Source organism: Amblyraja radiata, chromosome 41 (assembly GCF_010909765.2).
Source record: "Amblyraja radiata isolate CabotCenter1 chromosome 41, sAmbRad1.1.pri, whole genome shotgun sequence".
Classification (NCBI taxonomy): domain Eukaryota; kingdom Metazoa; phylum Chordata; class Chondrichthyes; order Rajiformes; family Rajidae; genus Amblyraja; species Amblyraja radiata.
Window position 1 is genome coordinate 15,289,597 of NC_045996.1, and position 25,842 is coordinate 15,315,438.

General features: G+C 47.4%; 1 protein-coding gene across 1 annotated transcript; it reads left to right on the forward strand.

The window, feature by feature from the left end:
• Positions 1 to 18,003: 18,003 nt before the first annotated feature.
• Positions 18,004 to 25,511, forward strand: gpr4 (G protein-coupled receptor 4). The gene is made up of 2 exons (XM_033014400.1): positions 18,004 to 18,118; positions 24,419 to 25,511. The coding sequence occupies exon 2, from the start codon at positions 24,430 to 24,432 to the stop codon at positions 25,471 to 25,473; it is 1,044 nt and encodes a 347-aa protein (XP_032870291.1). The 5' UTR covers positions 18,004 to 18,118; positions 24,419 to 24,429; the 3' UTR covers positions 25,474 to 25,511.
• Positions 25,512 to 25,842: the final 331 nt, after the last annotated feature.

The following is a 25,842-nucleotide window of genomic DNA, read 5'->3' on the forward strand; positions in this document are numbered from 1 at the left end:
GTTCTTATTGCTGAGGGGAAGAAACTGTTTTTAAAGCGGGTGGTTTTAGTAGCAAGTGACCTGAGGCGCCTCCCCGAAGGGAGAGACTGAAAAAGGTGATTTGCTGGATGGGAGTGGTCCGAGATGATCTTTTTTGCCCGTTGTGAGGTACGTTGGAGATAACTGGAATGGATTGAGGGGAGGGGGGAGTTGATGATCCTGGAGGCCTTGGAGACAATGCGTTGTATTCTGTGTAGTGAGTGACTATCGGTGTTACCGTACCAGACTGTGATTGAGGAGGTGATGATGCTTTCAATGATTGATTGATAGAAACGGACCAGGAGGTGTTTATCGACTCTGAACTTTTTGAGCTGTCTGAGGAAATATAGACGTTGTTGACCTTTCTTGATGACGTGGTCTGCATTGATGTGCCATTTTAGATTATTGGAGATATAGGTGCCTAGAAACTTAAATGAGTTCGTGGAGGTTATGGGGTGAGAGTTGACATGGACCGGGGGTTTGTGGTTTTGATTGCGTCTAAAATCTATGATGATTTCTAAGGTTTTTGATGTATTAAGCTGAAGGTTGTTGTCTGCGCACCATTTGACTGCGCTATCGACTGTTAGATGGTATTGTGATTCTTTGTTGTCTGAGATTAGGCCAATTATTGTTGTGTCGTCTGCATATTTAAAAATTTTAACCCACGGACTCGGTGGGCTGAAGGGCCTGTTTCCGCGCTGTATCTCTAAACTAAACTAAAGATTGTGGGCTGAAGGGCCTGTTCATGTACTGTACTGTTCTGTGTTCTATCTACTGAGTTTAATTTAGATTATAATCTGTCTGGGCATCAGCAGTCACTTGTCTACAAACACACTTTGTGGATCAGGGCAGGTAGAGACAATATCTCAGCATAACTTTCACCACTCCAGCTTCACCTCAGAACAAGCACTTCCTGTTGTTGTACCGTTGGTGAGGCAGCATGCATTTATAGCCCCCGTTTATAACTAACACCCCACTCTCTACCTCGCCCCCCCCATAAACAACGCCAGATTATGTTTCCCATGTTTCCTGCAGAACATGCCCGTCCCAACATTGCCTTACGACGAACAAGGAGGCCGTTCAGCCCATTGAGGGCTATGCTGGCTCCCGGTTGCTCAGCACTTCAACTCTCCCTCCCATTCCCACATTGACTTTTCTGTCCTGGGCCTCCTCCATTGTCAGTGTGGGGCCCAGCGCAAATTGGAGGAACAGCACCTGATATTTCGCCTGGGCAGTTTACACCCCAGCGGTGTGAACATTGACTTCTCTAACTTCAAGTAACCCTTGCTTTCCCTCTCTCTCCATCCCCTCCCCCTTCCCAGTTCTCCCACTAGTCTGACTGTCTCCGACTACATTCTATCCATGTCCCACCCACTCCCCTGACATCAGCCTGAAGAAGGGTCTCAACCCGAAACGTCACCCATTCCTTCTCTCCAGAGATGCTGCCTGTCCCGCTGAGTTACTCCGGCATTTTGTGTCTATCCTGGCTCTCAGAGTTTAGATTAGTTCAGTGGGGCAGGTTCGATCCTGACTACGGGTGCTGTCTGTACAGAGTTTGTACGTTCTCCCCGTGACCTGCGTGGGTTTTCTCCGGGTGCTCCGGTTTCCTCCCACACTCCATAGACTTGTGGGTTTGTAGGTTAATCGGAATTGGTAAAATTGTAAATTTCCCCCAGTGTGTAGCAGAGTGCTAGTATACGGGGTCAGTGCGGACTCGGTGGGCCGAAGGGCCTGTTTCCGCACTGTATCTCTTTAGTTCATTGTCACGTGTACCGAGGTACAGTGAAAAGCTTTTGTTGCGTGCTAACCAGTCAGCGGAAAGACAATACATGATTACAATCGAGCCGTCCACAGTGTACAGATACATGATAAGGGAATAACGTTTAAGGCAAGATATAGTCCAGTGAAGACAGATCAAAGATAGTCTGAGGTAGACAAAAATGCTGGAGAAACTTAGCGAGTGAGGCAGCATCTATGGAGCGAAGGAATAGGCAACGTTTTGGGCCGAGACCCTTCTTCAGACAGTTAGTCTGAGGGTCTCCAGAGGTAGGTAGTAGCTCAGGACCACTCTCTGGTTGTGGTAGGATGGTTCAGTTGCCTGATAACAGCCGGGAAGAAACTGTCCCTGAATCTGGAGGTGTGCGTTTGTTTTCACACTTCTGTACCTCTTGCCCGATGGGAGAGGGGAGAAGAGGGAGTGACCGGGGGGGTGAGACTGGTCCTTGATGATGCTGCTGGCCTTGCCGAGGCAGCGTGAGGTGTAGATGGAGTCAATGGAAGGGAGGTTGGTTTGTGTGATGGTCTGCGTCCACAATTCTCTGCGATTTCTTGTGGTCTTGAATGGAGCTGTTCCCAAACCGAGCTGTGATGCGTCCTGATCAAATGTTTTCTATGACGCATCTGTAGAAGTTGACGAGAGTTGTTGGGGACATGGCGAACTTCTTAAGCCTTCTAAGGAAGTACAGGCGTTGGTTTGGCTTCTTGGCCACAGCTTCAATGGAACAAATTGTTGGTGATATTTACTCCAAGGAACCTGAAACTTTCAACTCTATTCTGTGCTGCCAAAGTATGCCGGGGTGTGTGTATGTTTCACTTCCTGAAGTCGAACTTTGTCCTTTGTCTCGCTGACATTGAGAGAAAGGTTTTTATTTTGACATCAGGTCACAAGGTTTTCATCCTTTACAGCTCCGTGCCACTTTGAATATATCGTCTGTTATTTGTACAATTTCTCTGCTTCCCTCCTAGTTTTAGTTTAGAGATACAGCGCGGAAACAGGCCCTTCGGCCCACTGAGTCCGTGCCGACCAGCGATCCCCGCTCACTGACACCATCCTACACACACTAGGGACAATTACAATCCTACCAAGCCCATCAACCTACAAACCTGCACGTCTTTGGAGTGTGGGAGTAAACCGGAGCACCTGGAGAAAACCCACGGGGAGAACGTGCAAACTCCGTACAGACAGCACCCGTAGTCGGGATGGAACCCGGGTCTCTGGCTCTGTGAGGCAGCAACTCTACCCGCTGCGCCACCGTGCCGGCCTTTATTCTGCTCACAAAGTTGTCTCTAATTTCCTTATCAATGCTTAAAGTGTCCATTTGGGGTTAGGGAATACTCTGTATCTAAGAAAAGGCAATGAAGGCAGATACGGGCCATGTCTCAGGGCATTCCTTTGTTATAAACCAGGTTCAGACACAATGTGTTTCATTTTGAGGATCTGACCTTTGGGATTTTTCAGTGATGTTTCAGTGAGACATTCGTATTATTTTCCATTCATGATTATATTCACACTCTAGTCCAGTCATGTTTCCACCATTGTCTCGGTCTGATGGGTAAGAATGAGATGCCTGGCCTGTCCCACTTACGCAACTTTTTCGGAGACTGCCGGCACCCGTCGTAGGTCGTTGCCGGTCGCCACGAAAATGTTCAACACGTTGAAAATCCAGCGGAGACCAGAAAGACGCTACGACTCTTTGGGCGACTGAGGAGACGACTCACGACCGTACAGGCGACATGTCGCGGGGTGAAGTCTGGATGGCTTTTCAGTGCAATGAAATGGTTTAGACTGCAATCATAACATAGAATAAATAACAAAACAAACACTCAACACAGTTTAAAGTCCCAAAGTCATTGTCTCTTCCCTCCTTGCTCTCCCTCTGCGCCGAGGCGATCCAGGCCTCCGATGTGGTGACCCCGCCGGGTGATGGTGAGCAAATCCCGCGGCTGAATCCGAGCTCCGCAAACGGGCCGGTTCAAACTGCGGCCTGGGGCGGTTCGAATCTGCCGCCCTCCAGTCCAGCGGACGAAGCTGTTGTTGCGGGAGCTCCGGAAAAAACACTGCTGGATTTTCAACAGGTTGAACATTTTCGGAGACCTGCCGCAACCTATGACGGGTGCCGGCAGTCGCCGAAAACGTTGCGTAAGTGGGACAGGTTCTCCACCCGTTCACACTCGTTCCACCCAAAAGGCCAAGGCCAAATTACTGAGGTCAATTCACCTATAAAACTGCACGTCTTTGGAATGTGGGAGAAAACCGGAGCACGGTAGCGCCTCACAGCGCCAGAGACCCGGGTTCCATCCTGACTACGGGCGCTGCCTGTACAGAGTTTGTAGCCAGGATGGGGAAGTTTAAAAAAAGGTAACACAGAGAGTTGTGAGTCTGTGGAATTCACTGCCTCAGAGGGCGGTGGAGGCAGGTTCTCTGGATGCGTTCAAGAGAGAGCTAGATAGGGCTCTTAAAGATAGCGGAGTCAGGGGATATGGGGAGAAGGCAGGAACAGGGTACTGATTGGGGATGATCAGCCGTGATCACATTGAATGGTGGTGCTGGCTCGAAGGGCTGAATGTCCTACTCCTGCACCTATTGTAAGTGTAGAAAGTTATATTAATCTACAAAACTGTACGTCTTGGGGAGTGTGGGAGGAAACCGGAGCACCCTGGAGTGGGGTATGTGATCATTAGTGTTGTACTGATGTGACTGTCTCTTGCCACCGGCATTGCATCACAAGTCAGCATGGGCAAGTAGCGGGGAAAGACTGAGTAATGAATTCTGCTATTTTCAGCATCTGATACATCAGTGATACTTGCTGGGAAGGCTTGCCGAGATTGGAACCGTGGAGTTTTAACACACTTTAGGGGAAAACCCACAGTGACTAAAAGGCACAACTGAACGTAAGTAACGGCACAAAAATAAATCTCTTTTCTTGACAGTCGGTCGGGGCTGAGTGGAGTTGATTGGATTTGTAGAACGAACCATGAGAGACTTCTCTGAAGTGGGAAACCTTTCTCTTCCGTCCCCAGATACCAGTCCCAACATAAAGGCCAAAGAGGGGGAGGAGTTTGTGGAGTTATATCTGAGGGACACTGGCTAGAATTTCTCCGATTCAAAGCTTCCTTGAAGGATTCTCCAGCATTTTTGTCTACCTTCATTTTTCCAGCATCTGCAGTTCCTTGTCAAACACTTTCTTGAAGGATATCTCTGGGAGATGAGCCAGGACAAACCAAGCAGACATCAGTCGGGGAACAACCAGAGAACAAATATATTATAAAGTTTAGGAAGGAACTGCAGATGCTGGTTTAAACCGAAGATAGACACAAAATGCTGGAGTAACTCAGCAGGACAGGCAGCATCTCTGGAGAGGAGGAGTGGGTGACATTTCGGGTTGAGACCCTTCTTCAGACTGATGTCAGGGGAGTGGGCGGGACATGGATAGAATGTAGTCGGAGACTGTAAGACTGGTGGGAGAACTGGGAATGGGGAGGGGAGAGAGAGGGAAAGCAAGGGTTACTTGAAGTTAGAGAAGTCAATGTTCAATGTTCTCCAGAGATGCTGCCTGCCTAACACGCTGAGTTACTCCAGCTTTTTGTGTCTATCACTTAGTTTAGTTTAGAGATACAGCGCGGAAACAGGCCCTTCGGCCCACTGAGTCCGTGCCGACCAGCGATCCCCGCACACTAACACTATCCCACACCCACGAGGGACAATTTACACTTTTTACCGAAGCCAATTAACCTACAAACCTGCACGTCTTTGGAGTGTGGGAGGAAACCGGAGCACCCGGAGAAAACCCACGCAGGTCACGGGGAGAACGTACAAACTCCACACAGACAGCACCTGTAGTCAGGATGGAACCCGGGTCTCTGGTGCTGTGAGGCAGCAACTCTACAGCTGTGCCACACAAGTTGTAAGATCGTAGAGTGATCATCCATGCCAACTAAGATGCCTCATCTAAACCAGTGCCATTTCGGGGACAATCAATGGGAGCCATCACTTGTTGCAAGAGATGATGGTGGTAGCAGAATTAGCTCAGGATACTTCCAGTCTCCCCCCCCTGCCACATGGACGCTCCTACTATGGGACCTCCACCTTTAGTGAGACAACATTGTACCTGCACTTGACTCGATGATTCAATAACTCACCCTAGAACGTCAGAATCTGTCACAGTGGCCACAATTGAAAGTACTCTGAGTTGGTGATGCTCTATGGGTCTGTGGCCTTGTTTTCTAATACATTGATGTGGTCATCATTGCCATGTATGTGTCCTTCTGTGCTACCCCCTTCCTGTAGGTGGCAATATCGAGCGAAAGTCATTCCAATCTCTAAGTAATGCCCCTGTCCCACTTAGGAAACCTGAACGGAAACCTCTGGAGACTTTGCGCCCCACCCAAGGTTTCCGTGCGGTTCCCGGAGGTTGCAGGTGGTTGCCGGAGGTTGCAGGTAGTGGAAGCAGGTAGGGAGACTGACAAAAACCTCCGGGAACCACACGGAAACCTTGGGTGGGGCACAAAGTCTCCAGAGGTTTCCGTTCAGGTTTCCTAAGTGGGACAGGGGTATAAGATAAAAGTGCTGGAGAAACTCAGCGGGTGAGGCAGCATCTATGGAGCGAAGGAAATAGGCAACGTTTCGGGTCGAGACCCTTCTTCAGACTCCATATTCGCCTCATCTGCACCCAGGATGAGAAAACACACAACTCACTGACTTCATCCATTTCACCACTAACTTCCATCCAGCACTGAAAAAACATACACCAGGACCATTTCTGACATTTCCCTACCATTTCTTGACCTCACTATCTCCACCGCAGGTGATAGACTACTGACCGACATCCACTATAGAAACATAGAAACATAGAAACATAGAAATTAGGTGCAGGAGTAGGCCATTCGGCCCTTCGAGCCTGCACCGCCATTCAATATGATCATGGCTGATCATCCAACTCAGTATCCCGTACCTGCCTTCTCTCCATACCCTCTGATCCCCTTAGCCACAAGGGCCACATCTAACTCCCTCTTAAATATAGCCAATGAACTGGCCTTGACTACCCTCTGTGGCAGGGAGTTCCAGAGATTCACCACTCTCTGTGTGAAAAAAGTTCTTCTCATCTCGGTTTTAAAGGATTTCCCCCTTATCCTTAAGCTGTGACCCCTTGTCCTGGACTTCCCCAACATCGGGAGCAATCTTCCTGCATCTAGCCTGTCCAACCCCTTAAGAATTTTGTAAGTTTCTATAAGATCCCCTCTCAATCTCCTAAATTCTAGAGAGTATAAACCAAGTATATCCAGTCTTTCTTCATAAGACAGTCCTGACATCCCAGGGATCAGTCTGGTGAACCTTCTCTGCACTCCCTCTATGGCAATAATGTCATAAACCCACTGACTCCCATGGCTATCTGGACTACACTTCCTCCCACCCTGCTTCCTGTAAGGACTCCATCCCCTACTTCCAATTCCTCCGTCTACGCCGCATCTGCTTCCAGGATGAGAAAAAAGTTCCCCATTCTCTTAGTGTTCAGTTTAGTTTAGAGATACTGTAGTGTACAGCATGAAATCAGGCCCTTCGGCCCACTGAGTCCACACTGAGACCAACGTTACAGGAAAAGGCAAACATTTTTTTTGGAAGAGTGGAGTTGTACCACCCTGTGCCATTGGGGCAGGGAGAGTTCTACAAAGACACCCCTGAACACACAAGGGGCAACATTTCCAAGTTCTGTCCCAGTTCAGCCTAGTTTAGTTTCTTATTTGTGACAGGCAGTGAAGAAAGCGAATGGTATGTTAGCTTTCATAGCAAAAGGATTTGAGTATAGGAGCAGGGAGGTTCTACTGCAGTTGTACAGGGTCTTGGTGAGACCACACCTGGAGTATTGCGTACAGTTTTGGTCTCCAAATCTGAGGAAGGACATTATTGCCATAGAGGGAGTGCAGAGAAGGTTCACCAGACTGATTCCTGGGATGTCAGGACTGTCTTATGAAGAAAGACTGGATAGACTTGGTTTATACTCTCTAGAATTTAGGAGATTGAGAGGGGATCTTATAGAAACTTACAAAATTCTTAAGGGGTTGGACAGGCTAGATGCAGGAAGATTGCTCCCGATGTTGGGGAAGTCCAGGACAAGGGGTCACAGCTTAAGGATAAGGGGGAAATCCTTTAAAACCGAGATGAGAAGAACTTTTTTCACACAGAGAGTGGTGAATCTCTGGAACTCCCTGCCACAGAGGGTAGTCGAGGCCAGTTCATTGGCTATATTTAAGAGGGAGTTAGATGTGGCCCTTGTGGCTAAGGGGATCAGAGGGTATGGAGAGAAGGCAGGTACGGGATACTGAGTTGGATGATCAGCCATGATCATATTGAATGGCGGTGCAGGCTCGAAGGGCCGAATGGCCTACTCCTGCACCTAATTTCTGTGTTTCTATGTTTCTATGTTATTTACACATGCAGCGAGGTGCAGTAAAATGCTTTATGTTGCACGCTAACCAGTCAGCGGAAACATCGAAACATAGAAAATAGGTGCAGGAGTAGAGGCCATTCAGCCCTTCGAACCTGCACCGCCATTCAATATGATCATGGCTGATCATCCAACTCAGTATCCCATCCCTGCCTTCTCTCCATACCCCCCTGATCCCTTTAGCCACAAGGGCCACATCTAACTCCCTCTTAAATATAGCCAATGAACTGTGTGGCCTCAACTACCTTTTGTGGCAGAGAATTCCAGAGATTCACCACTCTCTGTGTGAAAAATGTTTTTCTCATCTCGGTCCTAAAAGATTTCCCCCTTATCCTTAAACTGTGTGACCCCTTGTTCTGGACTTCCCCAACATCGGGAACAATCTTCCTGCATCTAGCCTGTCCAACCCCTTAAGAATTTTGTAATTTTCTATAAGATTATTCATGATTTTGTTTTGCACCAATCTGTGGGATTCTCTGCCACAGAAGGCAGTGGAGGCCGATTCACTGGATGTTTTCAAGAGAGAGTTAGATTTAGCTCTTGGGGCTAACGGAATCAAGGGATATGGGGGAGAAAGCAGGAACGGGGTACTGATTTTGGATGATCAGCCATGATCATATTGAATGGTGGTGCTGGCTCGAAGGGTCGAATGGCCTACTCCTGCACCTATTGTCTATGTTTGTATGTTTACAATCAAGCCATCCACAGTGTACAGATACAGGATAGGGGGGGAGGTTGCAACCTCCACGCGGTCCGCCCTGTTTCGACGAATGCAATCAACCTGGCGTGCACAATCAAATAAGATGAAATAGAACAAGTTGTCCCACAACTTCAGGCTGTGCACGCCATACACAAGAAGAAGATACAGGACCCAGGGAATAATGTTTAGTGTAAGATAAAGTCTGATTAAAGCTCCTATGAGGTAGATGGGAGTTCAGGACAGCTCTCTGGTTGTGGTAGGATGGTTCAGTTGCCTGATAACAGCTGGGAAGAAACTGTCCCTGAATCTGGAGGTGTGCGTTTTCACATTTCTGTACCTCTTGATGGATGAGAGCGGGGAAGGAGTGACTGGGGTGGGACTGGTGAGTTTCACAGACAAAATGCCTCACGACAGTCTTCACACAATGAACGTGCACTTCTGAACCATTGCTGGCTGAGTTGGAACGGTTATGAATCATTTCTTCCGAGAATCAGACTTCTGTTGTCAACTTCAGTGAGTTTGCAAGTGTGGGTAAAACTGAAATGAACTTCCACTTTAACAGGGACCGTTTCACTGAGCTCAATGATATATTAATAGCCACGTGCACTCAGAAATTGGCAAGCTACTTACTGGCAAAATTAACAACAGAAATTGCCAATATTTTTGCCAGACCGGCAGGGTGGAACAGCGGGTGGGGCCACTGCCTCACAGCGCCAAAGATCCAGGTTCCATCCTGACCTCAGCCTCTGTCTGTGTGGTGTTTGCACGTTCTTCCCGTGACCACGTGGGTTTCCTCCGGGTGCTCCGGTTTCATCCCACACTCCAGAGACAAGCGGGTTTGTAGGGTAATGGTTCCTCTGCAAATTGCCCCCTCTAGTGTGTAGGGAGTGGATGAAGAAGTGGGATAGCATAGAGCTAGTGTGAACGGATGATCGATGGTTGGCATGGGCTCAGTGGGCCGAAGGGCCTGTTTCCATGCTGTATCTACAAACTGAATGGTTCGACATTTTCTGTAGCTAAGCACCTGTTATTGGGACAGATTAGGGAGAGGCAGCATGGCTTGGAGGCTTCATAATTTAACCCTGGCAAGTTTGGGGTGTTGAGTTTGGGTTGGGTGTGATCAGTAAATGGTAGCGACTAGGTCAGGTGGAGTTTATTGTCACCTGTACAGGTACGGTGAGATACAGGTACAATGAAAACCTTGCTTGCTGCAGCATCACAGGCACGTCGACTCAGACAACACACAAAGCATAAATGGTACATGAATTCTGCAAGACAGAGAAAAACAATTCTGTTCAAGGAAACAGGACATTAGTGAGACCGAGAGTCCAACTACATGGTTCTTTGAAAGTGGCAAAACTGTTTTAATTTACTTCCATTCCATTTCCATTCCTTCTCTCCCCAGATGCTGCCTGACCCGCTGAGTTACTCCAGCACTCTGTGAAACGTCACCTATCCATGTTCTCCACAGATACTGCCTGACCCGCTGAGTTACTCCAGCACTCTGTGAAACGTCACCTATCCATGTTCTCCACAGATGCTGCCTGACCCGCTGAGTTATGGTGCAGCAGCATCTGTGGAGCTAAGGAAATAGGCAACGTTTCGGGCCGAAATCCTTCTGGAAATAGGCAACGTTTCAGGCCGAAACCCTTACGGGTTTTGGCCCGAAACGTTGCCTATTTCCTTAGCTCCACAGATGCTGCCTGACCCGCTGAGTTACTCCAGCACTCTGTGAAACGTCACCTATCCATGTTCTCCACAGATGCTGCCTGACCCGCTGAGTTACTCCAGCACTCTGTGAAACGTCACCTATCCATGTTCTCCACAGATGCTGCCTGACCCGCTGAGTTACTCCAGCACTCTGTGAAACGTCACCTATCCATGTTCTCCACAGATGCTGCCTGACCCGCTGAGTTACTCCAGCACTCTGTGAAACGTCACCTATCCATGTTCTCCACAGATGCTGCCTGACCCACTGAGTTATGGTGCAGCAGCATCTATGGAGCTAAGGAAATAGGCAACGTTTCGGGCCGAAATCCTTCTGGAAATAGGCAACGTTTCGGGCCGAAACCCTTACGGGTTTCGGCCCGAAACGTTGCCTATTTCCTTAGCTCCATAGATGCTGCTGCACCCGCTGAGTTACTCCAGCACTCTGTGAAACGTCACCTATCCATGTTCTCCACAGATGCTGCCTGACCCGCTGAGTTACTCCAGCACTCTGTGAAACGTCACCTATCCATGTTCTCCACAGATGCTGCCTGACCCCCTGAGTTATGGTGCAGCAGCATCTATGGAGCTAAGGAAATAGGCAACGTTTCGGGCCGAAATCCTTCTGGAAATAGGCAACGTTTCGGGCCGAAACCCTTACGGGTTTTGGCCCGAAACGTTGCCTATTTCCTTAGCTCCATAGATGCTGCTGCACCCGCTGAGTTACTCCAGCACTCTGTGAAACGTCACCTATCCATGTTCTCCACAGATGCTGCCTGACCCGCTGAGTTACTCCAGCACTTTGTGTCTATCTTCGGTGTCAAGGAGCATCTGCAGTTCCTTCCTACATGTTTTAGTTTACTGTAGATTATTATTGTCACACATACTGAGATACAGTGAAAAGATTTTCTTTGCGTGCTATCCAGTCAATGAAAAGACTATAAGATTACAATCAAGCCGCCCCACAGTGTACAGACAGGATCAAGTATACAGCATTTAGTGCAAAGATATAATATTGAAATATGATAATGTCCAATTAAAGATAGAAACATAGAAACATAGAAATTAGGTGCAGGAGTAGGCCATTCGGCCCTTCGAGCCTGCACCGCCATTCAATATGATCATGGCTGATCATCCAACTCAGTATCCCGTACCTGCCTTCTCTCCATACCCTCTGATCCCCTTAGCCACAAGGGCCACATCTAACTCCCTCTTAAATATAGCCAATGAACTGGCCTCGACTACCCTCTGTGGCAGAGAGTTCCAGAGATTCACCACTCTCTGTGTGAAAAAAATTCTTCTCATCTCGGTTTTAAAGGATTTCCCCCTTATCCTTAAGCTGTGACCCCTTGTCCTGGACTTCCCCAACATCGGGAGCAATCTTCCTGCATCTAGCCTGTCCAACCCCTTAAGAATTTTGTAAGTTTCTATAAGATCCCCTCTCAATCTCCTAAATTCTAGAGAGTATAAACCAAGTCTATCCAGTCTGTCTTCATAAGACAGTCCTGACATCCCAGGAATCAGTCTGGTGAACCTTCTCTGCACTCCCTCTATGGCAATAATGTCCTTCCTCAGATTTGGAGACCAAAACTGTACGCAATACAGTTCTTCTTCAAATAGTTCTTCTTCAAATCGTATTTTTTCAATTCAGATATTCTTTTTATTATTCTATCCATGTTCTCCAGAGATGCTGCCTGACCCGCTGAGTTACTACAGCATTTTGTGTCTGACCCGCTGAGTTACTCCAGCATTTTGTGTCTATCTTTGGTATAAACCAGCATTTGCAGTTCCTTTTACTTGAATTAGCAAGGAATGAGTTTGCTGTGTAGACTAACTTTCTGACAAAGTGAAACTGAGTGCTGCCCATTTTTCTCAATTCATCCTGTGCTTTGTGGTGAGGTGATTTTGAATGATCTAGTCAACTAGACCAAGGTATTTGCATGGGTGTTTATTTTTCAATTCTAATTTACCGGTAATGTTAGTTAACAGAAGTAATGTCATAAACACCATGACGTTCTTGAACAACGGCCAGAACCAAGTCAACTCAAGTCAAGGGTATTGTCATATTGTCACAAGGAATTGCAGGAAACACGTTCCCCGTGTTGGGGGAGACCAGAACCTGGGGTCACACAGTTTAAGAATGATGGCTCGGCCATTTAGCACCGAGATGAGGAAAAACTTTTTCACCTAGAGAGTTTAGAATCTGCAGAATTCTCCATGACTGGAGACCAATTCACTGGATGTTTTCAAGAGTTAGATTTAGCTCTTAGGGCTAACGGAAGCAAGGGATATGGGGAGAAAGCAGGAACGGGGTACTGATTTTGGATGATCAGCCATGATCATATCGAGTGGCGATACTGGCGTGAGGGGCCGAATGGCCTCCTCCTGCGCCTGTTTTCTAGGTTTCTATGTTTCTAACCTGGTGATGTGGGACTTGAGGCTTCTGCACCTCCTGCCGACGGTCGCAGTGAGAACAAGACACGGCCCAGACGGTGGCATTCGTGATGGTCCTTTATAAGGCAGCGCCCCATGTAGGTACTTGTGTTGCAGAAACAAGCAACTGCAGATGCTGGTTTACAAAAAAATATAGTAAGCGCTGGAGTAACTCAGCGGGTCAGGCAGCATCTGTGGAGAACATGGATAGGTGACGTTTCACAGAGTGCTGGAGTAACTCAGCGGGTCAGGCAGCATCTATGGAGCTAAGGAAATAGGCAACGTTTCGGGCCAAAACCCTTACGGGTTTTGGCCCGAAACGTTGCCTATTTCCAAAAGGATTTCGGCCCGAAACGTTGCCTATTTCCTTAGCTCCATAGATGCTGCTGCACCATAACTCAGTGGGTCAGGCAGCATCTGTGGAGAACATGGATAGGTGACGTTTCACAGAGTGCTGGAGTAACTCAGCGGGTCAGGCAGCATCTGTGGAGAACATGGATAGGTGACGTTTCACAGAGTGCTGGAGTAACTCAGCGGGTCAGGCAGCATCTGTGGAGAACATGGATAGGTGACGTTTCACAAAGTGCTGGAGTAACTCAGCGGGTCAGGCAGCATCTGTGGAGAACATGGATAGGTGACGTTTCACAAAGCGCTGGAGTAACTCAACGGGTCAGGCAGCATCTGTGGAGAACATGGATAGGTGACGTTTCTGCTCCAAGCTGGAGGATGAGACAGATGTTCGGCAGCTGTGGCAGGGCTTGAACTCTAACTTCTACAGGTGCACAGTAGAGAGCATGCTGACCGGTTGCATCGTGGCTTGGTTTGGGCGCCCTGGAGCGGAAAATACTACAAAAGGTTGTGACCACTGCCCAGTCCATCATCGGCTCTGACCTCCCTTCCATCGAGGGGATCTATCGCAGTCGCTGGCAGCATCACCAAGGACCCACACCATCCTGGTCTCACACTCATCTCCCCGCTATCTCTCCGCTATCATCCAGCAGGAGCCAGTGGAGATAGTGGAGGTCTACAAATACCTGGGAACAGCCTTCGACAACCTGCTACAGTTTTCCTCTAACACAGAGGAAATCCTTAAAAAGTGCCATCAGAGACAGTACCTACTCAGGAAGCTGAAGTCATTTGGGATTAACAAAGACATTCTCACCACATTCTACTACGCATTCATTGGAAATGTAATAACCTTCTCTTTCACTAGCTGGTTCCACTCCATCACCCTGCAAAACAGAAACCGCCTGCTGAATGTGGCCAAGGTCTGCTCAAAAATCATTCAGCAGCCCGTCCGAGCTCTCACTGCCCTATGCGACCAACAGTCTGTAAAGTTAACACGCAGTATTCTTCACGACCCCCTCTCACATCCTGTCTCCTGAGTTTGAGTGGCTCCCCTCAGGACGCAGACTCCGCTGTCCGGGTTGCCGGACACAGAGGAGGAAGGCAACCTTCATCCCCAGGGCTGTCCAGCTTCTTAATGCTGATCACTGACTCATGAACATATGAAATGAAATAACCTTCTCTATGCACTTTTTAATTGAAGCACTAAGGAAGCACTTTAAAAACGATTCCTATGTGTTGAATGTTGATGTGCGGTGTGTGTTGTGTGATTGTGTAGTGTGTTTGTGAATGCGTGTGCTGGTTGATTGTGCAGTATGCGTGCTGCTTATGTTTGTTGATTGCGTCCCTTTGTAAAAAGCTACTGTAATGCGCCCTTTTAAATTGCCCCTTGGGGACGAATAAAGTGCTTTGAATCGAATTGAATTGAATTGGATCTTCAGGTAGAAGGTACAGGAGCCTGAAAACTGCAACGACCAGGTTCAGGAATAGCTACTTCCCCACAGCAATCAGGCTATTAAACTCGGCTCGGACAAAACTCTGAACATTAATAGCCCATTATCTGTTATTTGCACTTTATCAGTTTATTTATTCATGTGTGTATATATTTATATAATGGTATATGGACACACTGATCTGTTCTGTATTCATGCCTACTATGTTCTGTTGTGGTGAAGCAAAGCAAGAGTTTCATTGTCCTATCAGGGACACATGACAATAAACTCTCTTGAACTCTTTATCTGTTTTCTGATGTGTGTACATATATATGGTATATGGCCACACTGATCTGATATGTATGTATGACTACATATCCTGTTGAGCCGCAGGAAGCAAGAATTTCATTGTCCTATCTGGGACCCGTGACTTGAATCTTGACTTGATCTGTCAGTTTGTTTAATAATCATAATAATAATAACTTTATTTATAAAGCACTTTAAACAACTGCAGTTGCCACAAAGTGCTGTACATGAGAACTCATGGACAAAATGTTATTACAAACCATTAAAAACCGTAAAACGAAGGACTAAAAAACAGTAAAAATTAAAAGACGTTAAAAGCACTAAGAACAGGAGCAATGTCTCAGCCAGTGTCGAAAGCCAGAGGATAAAAATGAGTTTTTAGGGAGGATTTGAAGATGGACAGTGAGGGGGCCTGTCTGATGTGCAACGGCAAGGTGTTCCAGAGTGCCGGAGCAGCAACAGAAAAGGCTCTATCCCCTCTGAGCTTCCGCTTAGACCTTGGTACCTCAAGGAGCAGCTGATCAGCTGACCTGAGGCACCGGGCAGGAGCATATAAGTGGAGCAGCTCAGAGAGGTAAGGCGGGGCGAGCCCATTCAACGATTTGAAAACAAATAACAGAATTTTAAAATGAACTCGAAAGTGCACTGGGAGCCAGTGAAGGGAGGCCAAAATTGGCGTAATGTGCTCCCTCTTTCGAGTTCCGGTCAAAAGGCGAGCGGCAGCATTTTGAACCAGCTGGAGACGAGCCAATGAAGCTCGTGTGACTCCAGAGTAGAGTGCGTTACAGTAATCCAGCCTAGATGTAATAAAGGCAAGGATTACTGTTTCAAAATGCTGCCGCTCGAGGATGGGCTTCACCTTTGCCAGCTTCATTAGGTGAAAGAAGCTGGACTTAACCACCGCGCCTATTTGTTTATCTAGTTTAAAATCACCGTCCATCCTAAAACCCAGGTTTAAAACTGTTGGCTTACGGACAACAGTTTTAAACCTGGGTTTATCTTCATTAATTTATTCTATGTATCTTTACATACATCTCGGTCCCCTCTCCCCAGAAGCGATGCTTGTATTTAATCTATGAACCAATGTTGTATAATGTTAGTACCTCCACCAATGTAAAGCACTTTGGGCAACGAGAGTTGTTTTTTAAATGTGCTATTGAAATAAAAGTGACTTGAGTTGACCTGACTCTCAGTCTGAAGAAGGGTCTCGACCCGAAACGTCACCTATTCCTTCTCTCCAGAGATGCTGCCTGTCCCGCTGAGTTATTCCACCATTTTGTGTCCATCTGTTGACATCTGATAGTTGACCACAAACGGATGTTTGCAGCAGACTGCGAACTGCACAGTCACTCCATGCCACCTTGGATGTTGGTGGGGAGAGGGGGTGGGCGGGTCAAATGCGTCGGTCCTGTGGTTAGAAACTCCCGACGTTTTTCTGGAACGTCAGGGGAAAATATTATTAATCTCGTTGTGTACCTGTGGGGCATTAAAGTGGAGTTTGATAGGTTCTTGAATATTGTGCGTAAGTCTGGGAAATCCACAAACTCTCCATGCTCTGAATGACACGAAAAATATCTCCTCAGTGGGTTTCTGATCACAGCCACTGGATCTGACCTTCAGATGGGATTTTTTGTAAATCTCCCCCCCCCTTCCCCAGTTCAATTGATATTGTCAAAGCTTTTGTTGCGTGCTAACCAGTCAGAGGAAAGACAATACATGATTACAATCGAGCCGTCCACAGTGTACAGATACAGGATAAAGGGAATAATGTTTAGTGCAAGGTAAAGCCAGCAAAGTCCCATCAAGGATAGTCCGAGGGTCACCAATGAGGTAGATAGTAGTTCAGGACCGCTCTCTGGTTGTGGTAGGATGGTTCAGGTGTCTAATTGCCTCTCCCTGCAGTTGTGGAAGGGGCTGATATTGTCATCAATGTTCCTTCCAGCTTTGGTCTCCTGGCTATTTGACTGCAGGATGCACCATAGGCTGGTCTGGACCCATCTTTGTCAAACATCCAGACACTCGTGTGCATGTGTGCGCACACACACACATGCACCCAGGCATGCACACGCAACTGCCCACACATGCACACACACACATGCACCCAGGCATGCACACGCAACTGCCCACACATGCACACACACATGCACACACATACATGCACCCAGGCATGCACACGCAACTGCCCACACATGCACACACACACATGCGCGCGCACACACACACACACACACACACACACACACACACACACACACACACACACACACACACACACACACACACACACACAGGCATGCACACGCAACTGCCCTCACATGCACACACACACACACACACACACACATGCGCACACACACACACACACACACACACACACACACACACACACACACACACACACACACATGCGCACACACACACACACACACACACACACACACACACACACACACACACACACATGCACCCAGGCATGCACACGCAACTGCCCTCACATGCACACACGCATGCACACACATACACAGAGAGATAGAGAGATGGCAGAAGTGGACGAGAGATTGAAGGGCAGTGCCAACCCCTCCCTCGTGTTGACAAGTCGACAGCTCACGCTGACTAAACCTGTGGCTTTGTGCAGTGGTGCATCGAGAAGCCACAGATGAATTGAGAAGCTGGCGTGCGTTCTGACCAGCGTTAGTTCTCTGTCGAACACTGAGCGAAACTACTGCACGTCATTTGGGGTTTGCAACAAACCTCCTCATGTCAGCTTCCTGCCACCGATGCAGACAGTGTGTGCGTGACTTACAGCATCAGCAAACAACACAATCACTGAGGAGACAGTTCCACCCCGACTGCCCTGAGCATCACTCGCACTTGGACACAACCAGCTGGAGTTTGTATACGGACTATAGACCAGACCCGCACCGCAGTCTTCTCCAACCTCACAGCTCCACAAGGTACTGACTAAAACATTTATTTTTCGCGCTCAGCAAAAGATTTATATTGCACATTTTCTTGGAGCAATGAATCGGGGTTAAGATATTCTGATTTTACAAAATCAAAATGTAAACATTTAAAATTAAATTCACGACTTCTCAAGGAGCGGGAAGAATTACATTTCATGTTTTCTATGACAGTCGTGCTATGTACAACAGTGATCACAACTTCTACTGAAGTGTGGATGGCTGTTGGCTCGCTAGGAGCTCATCCGCCCTTTGACAGGTCTTGTATTTGGTCCTGCTGGGGGTCCACAGCCCCCAAATCAAAATGCTTTGTCAATTGTGAACGAGATTGAAGGAAGAAATACAACGGGCTGGTTAATCTGAGGAATTGATTGCCACAGACGGCAGTCGAGGCCAAGTCATTGGGTATTTTTAAAGTGGAGATCTTGGTTTCTTCTTGGTTTCCTGGTCCTCCAAAATATTCCAAATGGAATTTAAACTGGAGGTGAATTTAAACTATTCTATGCCTAGTTACAAAATGCTTTTTCACTGTCAATAGCTTCCCATTTTCAGATTTACTAACAAACCAAACTGTAGTCTGGAGTTTGGTGTTCAGAGATCAAACAGCCAAATGCCTTTCTTTGAATAGAATTGCTTTGGCTGCACCATCGATGGGGTCTTGATTAGTGCGGGTGTCAGGGGTTATGGGGAGAAGGCAGGAGAATGGGGTTGAGAGGGAGAGATAGATCAGCCATGATTGAATGGTGGAGTAGTCTTGATGGGCCGAATGGCTGAATTCTGCTCCTATTTCCCCCCCCCAATTAATTAATTAATTGATTTTTTCGGACTCAAGGTTCAGACAAGGGACAACATTACATAAAAATGCATTGCATATAAAAACACCATAAAATACATATATAATCTTAGTATATCACTTATAAAAGCATCATAAATTACATATTTAAAAAAAAACACAATACATTAATTAAAATCCAGAATAAAAAAGAATGATCAATGTCCTACAACGAGACTTAAAACTCCTCTTAAAGACTGCGGAGTCAGGGGATATGGGGAGAAGGCAGGAATGGGGTACTGATTGGGGATGATCAGCCATGATCACATTGAATGGCGGTGCTGGCTCGAACGGCCGAATGGCCTACTCCTGCACCTATTGTCTATTGTCTATTGAGACAACGATACCAGTGTCTCCACAGCTGGGATTGGTAGCATGTGATGCTAAACTTTATGTTTGACAAGGCCACAATAATTACATTTTTAGAGTCATTTATCCTGCAAATGAATTTATACATATGATTTCTTAGGATAGCTTCTAAAGTACTGACTCCTGCAGCCACAAACATATTACTAGCACTACACCATCTAGTGTTCTCATGGCATCATTATATGACACCTTTAGTCTCTGCAAACTTGTCTTTCCGTAGTTTGACCACAGGTGCGCAGTGTAGAGTGGTGTGCAGTATGCTCGAAACAGCAACAACTTCACCACATCTACACACGCACCAAATTTCCGCAAGAGAATATTTGCCTGTACCTACAGCATGCGTCGTTGCCTATAAATATCCTCATCATCTGTCATTCGTTCTGTAATAATATGCCCTAGATATTTTACCTTATTACAGACACTAAGATTATTGTCAGACAATTTAAAATCAGGATATTTTAGATATTTATCCTCTTTGGTTCTACAGACCATAACAGCACTCTTACTAGCATAATATTTAATGTCATGTTCCACACCATACACAGAACATATAGTAAGGAGCTGCTGGAGACCAGCACTAGATGGACTAAAGACCACAAGATCATCTGCATACATAATATGGTTCACTAAAATATTACCAATCACGCACCCAGTGTTACAGGCTTTCAATTGTTTGGACAGATCATCAATATAAAGATTAAAAAGGACTGGGGACAAAATCCCCCCTTGTCTAACACCATTGCTAACCCCAAATGGGGCTGAGACCCTATTGCCCCATTTTATTTGCATAGTCTGGTGGGCATACCAGTAGGCCAGAATTCTAACAATGTTTTCAGGCACCCCTCTTTGACTCATTTTACCAAACAGCTTTCTGTGATTAACAGGGTCAAAGGCTTTGGAAGCATCAATAAAGCACATGAGGATTGAAGAGTTTTTGCCTCTATATTTGTTTACAACCTCCTTTAGGGCATATATGCATAAGTCAGTGCCATGTTTAGCTTTAAAACCAAACTGGTTATCTGTGGAGTTAACAAACTCATTTATCTCTCCAGCAGAACTCTCTCTAAAACTTTTGACAATATGCTGGCTAAAGCTATGGGCCTGTAATTATTTAGGCTGCCTAGTTTACCAGCTTTGCCCTTAATGACCGGCACTAACAGAACAGACAACATTGAGTCTGGTAACTAGGCATGAATCATAAAGCCAGTGAAACAAATAGCAAGGAGAGGAGCTATCCTCATACTCGCATACTTAAGATGTTCAGCTACTTGCTTTGTTGTAGGACAGCTTGTTCAAGGCATGCTACACCTCATGTGACATAATCACCATAGAGTCATTACTCTCCATATTGTCCACCCTATACAAGTCACCTTGGACACAGTGGAATCAAGTACTATAATATTGTCCCCATAACTCTGTGATATTGGCTGCTCCAGAGATTCCATCTACAGTGCATGGTAGAGATGTTTTCCAACTGTTAAGTGCTATCTTGACCCGAAACGTCACCTATTCCTTCGCTCCACAGATGCTGCCTCTCCCGCTGAGTTTCTCCAGCATTTTTGTCTACCTTCGATTTTTCCAGCATCTGCAGTTCCTTCTTGTTCCTTCTTCCTCTGGTCCTCGATTCCCCAACTCTGCATGTTTACCCAATCTATTCCTCTCATGATTTTGTACACCTCCATAAGATCACCCCTCATCCTCCTGCGCTCCTAGGAATAGAATTCTCGGCTTGGCTCTTGGTTTCTTGGTCCTCCAAAATATTCCAAATGGAATTTATACTGGAGGTGGTACCCCATTTCCCCCACACCTCTCTCCCCCTCCCCTCTCTCCTCCCCTCCCCCACCCCTCTCTCCTCCCCCTCTCCATCTCCCTCTCCTCACCCCTCTCCCTCTCCTCCCCTCCTCCTCCCACCCCCATCCCTCTCACCCCCACCCTCCTTCCCTCTGTACCCCACCCCCTTCCTTCTCTCCCTCCACCCCCTTCCCCCTACCCCTCTGTCCCTCTTCCACCTCTCCTCCTACCCCTCCCTCCCCACCTCTCCCCTCTCTCCCCCCCCCCCCCCACCCCTCTCCACCTCCCTCCACACTCTTCCCCCTCCCTCCCCTACCCCATCTCCCTCCTCCCCTAACTCTCCCTGTAGCTCAGGCCCTCGAGTCCTGGCAACATCTTCTCCGCGCCCTCCCCAGCTTGAGAAGCGAAGGCCTCTCGTGCCTGCCGCCACATACTGACAGAACAACCAAAATAAGTGTTGTCACAGCTGACCCTTCACGCCCAGAGGTTTCGTGGGAACGAATATTGCAGAAGTGGCTGCAATTTGCAATGAAAGCAACAAAGAAAAACGCTATTAAGCAAATTTCAATTTCCAAAATATGTATAATTTCAATTTCCACCAGATGTATAATTAGGATGAAGGTTTGCAAGGTTGCAGAGTCTAATCTTGTGGAAGGCAGAGGAAAGATCGACCTTGCTCGGAACCCCCTTTAAACTTAATCCGCTTTCAACATCTCGCTGCCTCACAGCGCCAGAGACCCGGGTTCCATCCTGACTACGGGAGCTGTCTGTACGGAGTTTGTACGTTCTCCCCGTGAACCGCGTGGGTTTTCTCTGGGAGCTCGGGTTTCCTCCCACACTCCAAAGACGTGCAGGTTTGTAGGTTAATTGGCTTGGTGTAAATGTAAATTGTCCCTAGTGTGTGTAGGATAGTGCTAGTATGCGGGGATCGCTGGTCGGCGCGGACTTGCTGGGCTGAAGGGTGTGTTTCCACGCTGTATCTCTAAACTAATTCAATTGTTTAAGAAAGAACTGCAGATGCTGGAAAAATCTAAGGTAGACAAAAATGCTGGAGATACTCAGCGGGTGAGGCAGCATCTATGGGGCGAAGGGAATAGGTGACGTTTCAGGTTGAGACCCTTAAGGGCTCACCCGCTGAGTTTCTCCAGCGTTTTTGTCCGCCTAAGCTAATTCAATGTGTTCAAGAAGGAACTGCAGATGCTGGAAAATCGAAGGTAGACAAAAATGCTGGAGGAACTCAGTGGGTGCAGCAGCATCTATGGAGCGAAGGGAATAGGCAACGTTTCGGGCCGAAACCCTTCTTCAGGCTGATGGGGGGGGGGGGGGAGAAGAAAGGAAAAAGGAGGAGGAGGAGCCCGAGGGCTGAGGGATGGGAGGAGACAGCAAGGGCTAACAAAATTGGGAGAATTCAATGTTGATGACAAAGTGGCCAGTTCTCACGGTGCGACCTGAAGCAAGATGTCACCCGAGTGAAGTGGTCGTGGTCCAGCATGAGTTCCCACGATAAAGAGTTCCCACGGTACTCGGCATTTCTGTTATTTGTGCGAGATTTGTCCGTCTCCCGATCTTTCCCGTTAATCTTGAATGAACATCGTGGACTGTAGTGTTGTTAATCACGTGGTACAAATGATGTTACTTTTTTTCACACACTATATTGGTTTTTTTCACCCGAGCTCTTTAATGAGCTGAAGAATAATCTGGGTTTTATTTAGACAAATGTTGTTTGGTGTGATGCACCTTCTCTCAATATGTGCAAGAAGTCGTCTTTTTATTTTGTCAAATAGGAATAAAGACTGTGTCTCACATTAACCGCAGTCTGAAGAAGGCTCTCGACCTGAAACGCCACCCGTTCCTTCTCTCCAGAGTTGCTGCCTGTCCCACTGAGTTGCTCCAAGCAACTGGTGTCTATCTTCAAAGGACTGACCACCGGGCTGGATGTCGGGGCTGGCGTGTTGCGTTTCACAGACCGAACTGTCCAATTAATGGTAACAGATGGGCACTGTGGGAAGTCCCCCCCCCCCCCCTCTGTGCCTCTATGCAAGTATCTCGCGAGCCATCCCAGACTGCCCATTTCTGCTCCCCCTCGTCTTTAATAACTACATTTCCCTAACAATTACTATTTTTGTTAGTTATAGGAGCAAAATTAGGCCATTCGGTCCATTAAGTCCACTCCGCCATTCAATCGCGGCTGATCTATCTCTCCCTATCAACCATATTCTCTTGCCTTCTCCCCATAACCTCCTGACAGCCGCACTAATCAGGAATGTATCTATCTCTGCCCCTATTCGTCACCCTTTTGACAGTAGTTTTGTTTTATTGGAGACGCGGGAGACAGCGGATGCTGGAATACTGAGCAAAACACGAAATGCTGGAGGAACTCGGTGCATTTGTGTTTAAGAAGGAACTGCAGATGCTGGAAAATCGAAGGTACACAAAAATGCTGGAGAAACTCAGCAGGTGCAGCAGCATCTATGGAGCGAAGGAAGTAGGCAACGTTTCGGGCCGAAACGTTGCCTATTTCCTTCGTTCCATAGATGCTGCTGCACCCGCTGAGTTTCTCCAGCATTTGTGTGTGTGGGTGGGAGTAGGGGGGAGGGGTGGGAGAGATAAGGCAGCCTGAAGAAAGGGTCGCCTGTCCATTTCCCTCTGTAGATGCTGCCTGGCCCGCGGAGTTCCTACGGTCTTAGAAACTGCTTTAGACAAAAAGAGACACAAACTGCTGGAGTAAAATAGCTCAGCAAGTGAGGTACCTGAACACTCAAAAATGAAAAAGAATGAAAATGTGATTATTTCACCTCCCTTCAACTATTTTGTGTTTCAGCATGAGAGGGATTATAACATTAGAGACATTCATCTTGTAGTGATGTGTTAATGAAGAATTGCAGACATCAATCTGATAGTAAAAAATATATTTATTTAACAATGAGGTAAAACAAGCACTGACAATCAAACTCCTCAGTTACTCACCGTTCGCAGGAGTTCCCACGGTACCTGCAAGAGTTATTACGGATATCGCACGGGCCACTGCGTTCATACAATGTTGCAACGCTCACCAAAAAGTGCTCTAGGCACTCTTGGAGAAATTCAAAAATGTTTGAATTTTCTCCCGACCTTACCAAGTCACACGACTACCTGCCGTTAGCGCCACGGAGGTCCTCGGTGGCCCACGAATGCCGTACTGCTATCGCAGAAGGTTCCCACGATGTTAAATCTTGTTAAGTCTTGCTTCAGGTCGCACAGGAAAGCTAATTCAATGTTCAATTATGTGATTCCAACCTCTTATTTACACTTTCTTCTTCCAGGTTGGTTGGTGATGATCCACACAGTGAGTACGGACATAGACCATTCGAATATGAACGACTCGGCCAGCACTGCGCTGCCCTGCAACGAGACCATGTGTGGAATTCGCTTTGGGGAAAGTGAGACTGCCCTGGCCTCGATGTACGGCATCACCTTCCTGATCAGTCTGACCATGAATTGTCTCACCCTCTGGCCAATCATCCTGCAGGTCAAGCAGAAGAACGTCCTTGGCATCTACCTCTTGAGCCTCACCATCTCCGATCTCCTGTACACTCTGACCATCCCCCTCTGGGTCATCTACTACTACAGTGGTCACCACTGGAGGTTTGGCAGGGTGACCTGCCACCTCGCGGGCTTTATCTTCTACTCCAACGTCTACATCAGCATCCTCTTGCTCTGTTGTATCTCCGTTGACCGCTACCTGGCCATAGTCTACCCCATGAGGTCCCAGAACATCCGTCGGCCCAGCAAGGCCATCAAGCTCAGCCTGCTCATCTTCATATCCGTCTTTGCTGTCCACCTTCTGGTCATCCTCTGTACCATCAACGACACGGGTCCCGACATGCTCAACTCCACCTGCTACGAGCACATCCCCCTGGTCAAGCCGGTGGCCTTTGGCAACTACATCCGGTTCTTCATCGGCTTCCTGCTACCTCTCCTCCTTCTCATCTTCTGCTACCAGCGGATTCTCAAAGGGGTCAGGAAGAGCCTAAGCCTCCAGGGCGAGCTGAAGACCAAGGTGAAGCAACTCTCCATCTCGGTCATCATCATTTTCCTCATCTGCTTCGGCCCCTACCACATCATCCTCTTGGCCAGAACCATCAACTTCTCTATGATGGACTGCGCCTGCCAATTCGAACGCAAGGTTTTCATCTACTTCAATACCTCCTTGGCTTTCTCCAGCCTCAACAGCGCTGTGGACCCCATCCTGTACGTGCTGGTCAGTGACAATGCCAAGAAGGACCTGAAGAAGTCTTTTGCCGCCATTAGATACGGATGCTTCAGGAAGAGGCTCTCGAGTTATTCCGGCACGATGATCACAAGGACCCATGTTTAAACGCCGACCGCGGGCTCAAGAAACTAAAGGGGTGAAGGATGTGCCACCTCTGGAGAGGGTCCAGAGGAGGTTTACCACAATGAGTGGGTTAACCTATGATGAGCGTTTGCCGGCACTGGGCTTATACTCACTGGAGTTTAGAAGAATGAGGAGAAAAACTAATTGAAACTTACCGAACAGTGAAAAGCCTGGATAGAGTGGACGTGGAGAGGATGTTTCCATTAGTGGGAGAGTCTAGGACTAGAGGTCACAGCCTCAGAAATAAAGGACGTTCCTTTAAGATGAGGAGGAATTTCTTCAGTCAGAGGGTGGTGAATCTGTGGAATTCTTTGCCACAGACGGCTGTGGAGGCCACAAGTCAGTGGATAT

What these genes read in the sequence shown, in the direction of transcription:
- gpr4 (XM_033014400.1), top strand. Translation starts at nt 24,430, where the DNA reads ATGATCCACACAGTGAGTACGGACATAGACCATTCGAATATGAACGAC.